The sequence below is a fragment of the Strix uralensis genome, chromosome Z, assembly GCF_047716275.1.
Source record: "Strix uralensis isolate ZFMK-TIS-50842 chromosome Z, bStrUra1, whole genome shotgun sequence".
NCBI lineage: Eukaryota > Metazoa > Chordata > Aves > Strigiformes > Strigidae > Strix > Strix uralensis.
The window spans coordinates 79,876,573-79,886,139 of record NC_134012.1 but is presented as its reverse complement, the minus strand read 5'-3'; the positions used below and the strand labels follow the sequence as shown (position 1 = coordinate 79,886,139).

Here is a 9,567-nt window from a genome sequence, read left to right as displayed (position 1 = left end):
GTGGCAGAGACCTGTTGTTTTGCTTGCTGTGCAATAGAAGACTAAATAAAGGTCATACTCACGGCTCTCTAAGGCAGCAAATCGGGACGTTTAGTGCTGGAGAGTGGGGAAGGGACTTCACCTTCTATTTTAGTAGCCCAGCGTAAGACAAGTGCTCTTTCATATTTCCATTAGAACAACTGAAGAGTGAAGAATTAAAAAGATCATCTGCTAGGCTACTGAAGTCACAACAACATTTTCTAATGCTAAGACATACCAAATAATTGACTTATGCATATCTTGCAGGTCAAATAGAAAATCAGTTTCACTTGATTGGGGATGTAAGGTTAGCCTTCCATGCCTTGTAGCATGACACTATTCTCCTCTGCTGCAATTTGGAGGTGTCCTTCCTCGAGTGCTCTGCAATAGTATATATTACTCAACTCTTGAACACCAGAGTGAGGGAGAAAGAACTCTTAACCTACATTACTTTGTAATTTTTGTGACAAATGTTTAAAGAAGTCTCTTTTTTCCTATTAACCTTGAACAAGTGAACACTCATCTAAATGATTCAAAAAACGTTTTCTCAGTTTACTTAAGCTTTTCTCTGCTTATGAAATTTGTTGTGCTTGTTTACACTCTAACACCATCACCCAGAATGAGTCCTATATTCACCATCTAAAGTTCTGCTCTTCTGGTTTTAAATTGAGAATTACATTTTGCTATCTTCAGTGGAGTTGCTTTTGTTTCATATTAGCAGAAATGAAATCAGCATGTACGAACGTGAATATATATCAAAATTGTTTAACCCATAACCACAGAAATCCTTTACTTGTGCCACCATTTCTGTACTTTCCTACAAGAGATGTGAACCATTTCTACACCATATTAAATAATTCTGAAAATCAATTAAGCTGTTCTTACAAATATTACTCATAACATCATTGGAACACTTCTGACACCTGGTGAAGAATATGATTACATATGTAAGATGAAGTAAACTGTCTTAGTACCCCCATAGCCTGTTGTAATTCAAGAGATTTATGTGTTAAAAGATTATTATGCAAGGAAAGTATCCGATTTGATTATGTTTGTATCTGGCCTTTTGCCTCTCAATTACACTCAGGTGGCTAAACTTAGGCAAAGTCAGATATAGAAGTTCTAAAGTACTTGAAGAGAAACCTTACTAATGGATTTTACACGGCAGTCAATTTCTTGAGCTAAAATAAATCAGGACCTATTAGTAATCGTGGAGGTTCTTCTAAGACATGCTGAGAAAAGTAGCAATCAAGATACTGATACGAAATGTTGTTCTGCTTTTCTAAAATCATAATTCAGAATAAACCAAATATTCTACAGCATGGGATAACAAATTGATTAACCTCTACTATACCATAATCACACTTGTGTGCACAGTTAACTGACAGTTGTTAAGAGACTCCAGATACTTCATCTTGAGATAAATGGAATTTTATTTTTAGGGAGTGATTCCTCTTTATAATAAATGTATAAAAGTGCAATATCTTATTTACTGCATGCAAGTTGTCTTTTTTTTTTTTTTTTGTTAGCATCATATAAAGTAATCTTATGCAATAACTTATCTCTGCAAGAATACATTTGAACTTATTGTCAAATTAATGCATCTCTCCAGTTGAGTGCCAGTCTCATCATTGCATTAACCACCCCATACAGGACTGTAGGAAAAAATGCAAAATTTCAGTAACATCTTGGCAAACACAGTTCTCTATTAACAATACAAAATGACATATTAAAATGGGTATTTTGGCCCAATTTGGCCTGCATTAGCCTACTATATCCTTTAATTGACTGTATTACAACTATAGTCTTATAGCTTTGTTTTCTGAAATGCCTGTCCACAAGGCTAATTGGATCTGCCCCTGATTACAGGAACTTTCCGAAGCTATTCTTATTCACAAATGGTTTTTAATTCAACCAGTATAATCAATTCTGTAATGATTACCAGAACTGAATCTGATACATCAAGCAACCTTCACTTTATGGCAGACAGGATAAAGGAAAGCTACAGAAAAATAATCAGAACAAGATGGTAGAAGGAACATGAAATAAGACTAAGCAAAAAGTGTAGTCTTCTTCAGCTCTATTACAATTCATCAACTGTTCAGTTTTGGCAGACCAGTTTACCTTTAATTCAAAAGGATCAGAAAGTATTCCTGAGTGTACATACATAAAGCAGTACTGTAAAAATACTTTCTTTAGATAGCAGGGAGCAATTATTCACTGTGATAGACAAGTGTGAATGGAGAAGGAAGGAGTGCCTTGGACAAGGACACAGTAAACCTTGAATGTCATGCACAGTGACACGGCCTTTTAAATACCTTGAGATGGAAACTTTTTTTTTTTAAGATCTTATTGGAAATGAACAAGAACTTTTTTCTTTTTTTTTTTTTTTTTTCTTGTGAAACAAATGAAAGCCCAATTCTTATATTTCTCCATCCTTAACACCAAGTGTGACTTGTTGGCTTCAGTCTGACTACAGCTGGGTTTAGTCCATGTATACACAAACTTGTTATTCTTAAAGGGAAACAGAAAAGTTTTCCTTGTCCTATTATTTATTTTTTTCCAGGATAGAAATGCAATCAAGACCTTTCAAAGTGAAAAGAGCAATCCTTCCAAGCCAGAATAGCTAACAGCCCATGAAGTGCATATAATGAAGGTTTTGGACTATACACTGTTCAGGACTAGGTTTTAAAGGGAGGGGAGTGTGAACTCCCTTTCTTCCTAACTTCTAAGCATTTTGGTGACACAATTCTACCTCTTCCACTTAGTCAGCTTAGCACTTGTCTGAACTGTTGATTAGGCAAATTGTCTGAAATGTCTCAAAATTAGACTGCTAAATCAGCCAAGCAAGAGGAAAAATGAGTGAGGTTTTTCAACCAGTTTACGGGCTGGCCAAGTGGCAGGGCTGACATAAGGCAAAGGGCAAACCCCATGCAGCTGAGAACCAGGAACTGAGGTGGTCTTGGAGTGTAGTTTCTTTCGGTAGCAATGAGCTCTGAAAAGGGGTCAGCTGCCTTGATACCAGATACTGATAATAGATGTGTTCCTGAGGAGCTGGCAACTGTGTATTTTGTGGCAGTCTACAAATACTCTGGAACTCCTAGGTGTTTGGGACAGTATCCTACAAAGCAGCTGGCAATTGGGTGATATGATCATAGTATGTGATGTAAGGTTTTATCACAACTATGCACAATTTATTACACAGATATAGTTTCTACATCTATTTCACGTATCTAAATCACCACTTACACTGTATTTTGGTTGATGTTATCTTCACTGTGACATGAAGATAAAATAAATCCTTTCCCACTGATCCCTCTCCCTTACATTCTGTAAGAGGAAAGAAAAATCAGGAGCCATTCACTCAAGTCCTTGCTTAGGCGAACTGTTTAGACTTAAGAATCTCACTTCAACTGTTGTGATCACATAACAGAGAACAAACTAATTTTTGCAACTGGCCTGAAACTCTATTTCTTCAGTAATGAAGATTTGAGATCCACTGATTGTTGATCAGACATGAGCCAGACTCCTGAAAAGCAACACGTAGGCATCTTTACATTATTCCTATCATCACACACGCAAACAAAAAAGATCAAAGAAAGTCTGCTCTTGCAGTGCTACTGCAATCAGCCAAAATGCTTAAAAAATTCACCTCACCATCTACAAATTCTGAGTTTTCTATTAGTGAGATATAGAATATTTCTTTGCCCCCATGCTTCCAAGTTTTCATTGTACACAAGCCAAAAAAACCCCTTTAATAATACTGTCAAATGACTGTCTCCACTGTAACAAACCTTAAATGCTTTGAATGGTCTGGCTGTAATAAAGACATTCTGGAAATTTTAACATTTAGACAATGCCAACAGAGCACATGTAATTAAAAAGTAATAATGGATTAATATATCTATCCAACATTTATCATAATAAGAAGCATTTTGGGAGAACAATAAACCCAAATAATATTTCAGAAAAGCTAAATTTCAATGAATGACGATACTATAGTACGAAGTTATGGCCAAAAATATTGTATTTTTAACCAGCAACATTTTTGAGGGACAGTAACTGTACAATATTAGTTTTTTTCCAAAAAAACTATTTCTGTCCCTCAAACAACACAGAGTACATGCATTTAAATGACACTTTAAGAACAGCAAATATGATCTTTATTTTTAAATACTGCAAGTTTAAAAATGTATCAGATGATCCCCCTCAAAAAAAAAAAAGTCAAAAAAGGATTTCCTGCAGCATGGTAAATGAGGAATCCAGCAACAGACTTCAGCTTAGACTGTATTTTGAGAGAAAAAAACCTAACCCAACAGATTTACAGTAAGATTGATCTGGCTGATTTTATATTTTTCACACTACCTTCAAAATCTCCCTCTATTCCTTTCTTTCCTACAATGGCTACTGTGATAAAGCTTGAGTGGAACTTACAGTAAAATCCCTTTAACTAGCAAATAGTGACCCTCAATGTATTGTTGACTACATAGAAATGTTCCTGGTTTGACTGATAAAACTCAAAATATTATGGGTAACCAGAAGCCAAAAAAAGAGGAAATACCAGTAGCTCCTCAAACTAAATGTATGGTTTAGCAAAATGTCTACTAAACTAACAAACTGGACAGGGACAGATGGCTTTAGTTGTTTAATACATATTAAATTTCAGAATTTATGGTTTATGTCAAAAGAGGGACCGTATTTACAAAAATGTGAATTTCTAAAATACCACAGTTGATTACCTACACCAGGACATTTTAATTTCCTAACTTAGGACAGTCTCTCCAAAACATATTTACTTTACTGGTCTCTTAGCTAGAGGTAGGTCATTTGTAGGCCTTGTTAATATGCTGTGCACATTTCATTAGTTCACTAATGTAATAGTCTACAGGATAACCATGCACAGAGCTCTAGGAACAGCAGCACATATAATAAATTAATTGGCTAGATTTTATTTTTTCATGTGGGCTAACGTCTTTTTTTTCTCCTAATATTTCATTCTTTCATGAAGAATGTGTGACAACGAATGGGTCATGAGGTTGAGTTATCTGAAAGTCTTCTGCACCTTACAAACAAAGGCTGAGAGTCTAGTGATGTCTTTATATGCAGCCCTTTTCTCCCCATTTAGAGTTTTTGCAAATCATGCAGTCAATTCTGACTGATATCCAGCATAAAAAGTCTCTTCTTCACTTTCAAACTTAAAAAAGTGATTCACAATTATGTGGCAGTATGATTAGAAATTACAGTTCATACACCTTGACAATCAAAAGTGTCTGAATTATAAAAGTAAACTGCCCTTATAGCTGCATCATCCTATACATGTAAGGACAGCGCCAGTTAATTTGTGAAAAAGGCAAGTTTAAGGTTTCTGTAAAACACATATTACACCTTTCTTGTGCTAGTGAACATCTAGAATACACAGGTTCCCAAGACGTTTTCCTTCCCTCCTCCCCCATTTATGACATTCAAAGAAATCACATGATTTTGGCAAAGTTAAAAGGGCTTCTGTCTTGATGGTTTTGCCTTCAGTTTCATGTTAGAGGCACAAACTTCTGCACTCAAGCACTATAAGGCATAGTAGAAACCACCAATTAGAACAGCAACAACAACAATACCACCAGTACCACAACAGAATATACGGCAAGTGGGAACAGCTGTGTCATTTAAAAAGGAAATGTTTTTGCAAACTGTCACACTGCAATGCTGTGTTAGGTGATCTGTGTAAAGCTTGCCTTGGCATGCCAAATATTATTTTTTTTCAGAACATGCTCAAATGATCTGAACACTGCCACAGGTTCAACTTACCTAAAATATACCAGAAGTATCCCAGTGGCACACACTCTTGAAAACTTTTGCAATCACAATATAACTGTAAAGCATGAGTAAACTTTTGTTTTTATACAAAACTCAGAACATTTCCTTCTCCCCCACCCAATATCCCGTAAGAAAACAAAACAAACTAAAAAACCGCAAACAAACCCAAAACTTTGCTAGACAACACTGTCTTTTTTTGGCTACAGTTCCATTTACAGCACTGAATCCAGTGTGGGCAATGTATTCCCAGGTTAAAACAAGGGATATTATCAACAGTGGAACTGTGAAAACAGAAGCTCTGTTGCATTTATAGCAAAATAAGGACTGATTTTGCTATGCTGAATGTAAGAGTCACTGCTCTGATCCCCTATTCAGAATGTCAGTGTCACTTTTTATAACCTAGATCTACCTGCTTTAGCTTTGTTAAATAAAATGCTTTAGCTCCTTAAAATCATTGATAATAGTGACTTTTTGGTTATTATATCTAAAGTTTCTGAAAGACTGTTTGATTGACCTCATGTTCTGTATTTTTCATGGTATTTTTAGGGCAACAGTATATACTCATTAGTACTTACGTACAATGGTTTGAAATATCTCTAAAATTACTTTTCTAATAAAGACTATTAGAAAAGTAACGTAACATGAATCTACCAAATATAAATTAAATTTGTATTTAAAAGCTTACGTTCCAATCCTAGATATATCAGTGTAAGTTCTTCGAATAAGACTGGTTTCTACACCTGTATAAAGCCCTGACAAGATTTAAGCATTATTTTGAATGTGAATGGCCTCTGTCTGGGCATCTCCAATTTAACTATACTCAGGAATGTGCAAATGATTTTATACAGCACGATGCTAGTACCACTCTGTACTATAGTTTTTTTTGTTTTGTAAATAAAAACCAACAAATCCCTAGTCAGAAATAAACTGACAAAATTTACATTCTTCTCTCTTAAAAAAGTAAATAAAATAACATTATTTAAAATGTGAATTAGCTATAAGACATACAATACAATTACATAGATACATATCAATACAGCACATTCAATTTGCCAAAAATTAATGATTACAAAGCCAATATGGATGCTGCCATATATATATATATAGATGTATGTACAATGATTATAGCATTCATAATTGCACTATACCTACAAACAGTTTTAAATTACAAGGTGTTTTAAGAGGGAGCAAAAAATAGCAACTGTTCTTATTATTGTTGTTTTGAAGTTGGGAGGGTTAAGGATGAAAAACGTCTCATTAGTATTTGTTGTTAACTTTGGTAATTAACTAATAAGCCATTCTTTTTTCCACCTCCCATCCACTGCTATGAGGCAGCAATTTCAGTGTTAAGTGCACTCTAGTGCTACTTGGCATTGCAGATAATCAATCCAATTACGTGTCTGAACTCTGAGTTTTCTATAGCTTGCTAGCTATCATGCACCTGGTCAAAAAACACCTTTCAACCTAAGCTGCAGAATAAAGGCTCAACAATGTGTGCTGTACTTTTGTTGTTAAAAAACTGCACATTTAAATTTCAAGAATGATTTTCTCACTGTTTCATTTACATTAATAAATTTTTTCTAAAGAACATTGAGAGAGGCTATTTTGCATGAAAGCCTATCAAATGTATGTGAATCAGTTAACAAGAAACCTTATCAAGAAAGGTTCGTGAACATGATCTCATCAATAATTTGTTATACAACTAAAGGTGCCTTGATATTGTTACAGAAAACAATCTCATACCATATTCGACATAAGGAGAGATTTAAGCTGTCTTTAAATTAGTAGACCACATGCATGTGCATGGTGCACCTTGCAGCATATTTACTCACACTGTTGGTTTTGGCATTAGAAAATGGAACACTTTCTAAAAAGGGAACATATGAGTTGAAGCTGTGTTTGTTTATCATTTGGCAGTTGACTCAATCAGGTCAGTTCCCAACCCATCAGTTTGGCATTTCAATCAGTATCTTATGTTTCAAGAGCATCGGTTTTATAAAAAGCCAGATTTGGCAAGATTAATTTTATACAATAAAAATAATTTTTCTACTGTGGAAAAAGAACACTTAAAAAAGCTCTAACTTAAGAAAAAAACCCTACACAACTGAAAAAAAACCCCACTGTTTCAGGCTGTAGCCACTGGGGAAAATGTAGTGTCTGTGACATTTCTTTTTGGCATTTGTGAATAAAAGAAGAGAGAAAAAAATGGCACATGGCAATTAAAAAGAGATTCTAACATATTCCATGTACATCCCAGGTTGTGTCTTAATTATTTCATTACTGGCTTCTCTACACCTTTCCAAACTGTGAAAATAGGGTTAAATTTAATATCCTTAGACAACTGTAATTCTATTTTGCAATCCCAATAGTCTCAAAAGTGAAGACAGAATGAAGACACCCATGTCAAAAATTTAAAAACCACAGTATCAATACTTTTGATCCTTCAGAGAAAGTACATACTGTAAAATTTGAATGACTGATGACTTAAATTCTGATGATAGTATTTTCCTGACCAAATCACTGAAAGAGAAAGTATTTCACCCAGGAATGCAACTGGGAAAAAAAAGGCCATTGTACCTTGTAAGAGATAAGGAGGGAGGGGAAGGAGTAAGAGGGAAAGGATCAGGGAAAGAGGAAACCAGCTTGATTTTGCTTCAATAGCAAAAAACTGCTATCGTTTGTAAATGTATGACTGAGAATTTAAAACACACTGAGTCACAAGGTTTTGCCTAAAAAATGAGGAAATGTGCTGTGAATGTACTTCAGCATCTTTTGTTTTTCCTCCATATAGTTTAAATAAAATCATAATATTAACTACAAACTCTGTGGACATTCACAGAGTCCAGGCCAGCAATAAATTAGTATTATGCAAATTGTTTTCACAGATAATACAGTCCCTCTTGTATATCTTCAATCACGCAAAATTGGTTTTGGAGGGCCTCCTAGGCACAGTTAGACCAGGTTGTACTCCTTCAGGTTTAACTGTAGGATTGTGTCCTTGACAGCAGCAAAGACGAAGCGGATATTCTCTGTGTCTGTAGCGCATGTGAAGTGGGAGTAGATAATTTTGTCACTGTCTGGATTCAGGTCTACGAACATCTTCAGGATGAACTCTCGTGCCGCTTGTGCATCCCGTTGTGGTCCTGATAATTAAGAAGAGAAAGTCACTTTTCATAAAGTCAATTCAATATTTGAACTTCTTTAATAGAAAACAAGAAAGGCTCAGTCTATGGTCCTCATGTAAGAGAAGACAGGGAACTTTTTATTAATCAATAGTATCATATACTGGCTACTTTCTTCCTTGGAGGAACTATGAAAAATAAAGATGCAAGGAAATGTCAGAAGTTCATCAAGTCAGAGCTGTCATGTCATAGCTGCTCTTCTCCTGCTGACTATCCTCTTTCTTTGGTAAGATAATGTTTGAAACAGGTGATTTATAACTGCACGGAATGAAAAATAGAAAATTAGCTATATTAATAAATCCTTAAAAATGTCAATAGAATTGGTGAATGTTCAGTCTACACCTACTATATTTAAATTATACTTAAGTTCTTTTAGCACTGCAACATTTTCTAGTTTTGTGAGGATTTAATAGGTAGCATAATGAAGTTATATCTTGAACTGGTCTGACACTGCCATTAATAGAACTTCATTTACTTTAGTGATAATAAAATACACATGCTCTCCAGCTGAAGCTGATTGCAAAAGGCTCATGTTCTAACAAATCACTTGTTATCT

The 9,567-nt window shown here is 34.9% G+C and overlaps 1 protein-coding gene across 4 annotated transcripts in view; it reads right to left on the bottom strand.

Annotated features, from left to right (window-relative positions):
* Window positions 1–1,433: 1,433 nt before the first annotated feature.
* The window catches only part of LOC141938421 (guanine nucleotide-binding protein G(q) subunit alpha), a 146,830-nt gene continuing 138,696 nt past the window's right edge, over window positions 1,434–9,567 (bottom strand). For 2 of the 4 annotated variants that reach the window (XM_074857297.1, XM_074857296.1), the window contains one exon: window positions 1,434–8,972. In XM_074857297.1, coding sequence (XP_074713398.1) covers window positions 8,782–8,972 — 191 coding nt within the window. In that variant the 3' untranslated portion in view covers window positions 1,434–8,781. The remainder of the gene's footprint in view (window positions 8,973–9,567) is intronic. The other 2 variants (XR_012627275.1, XR_012627276.1) reach the window with 2 other exon arrangements.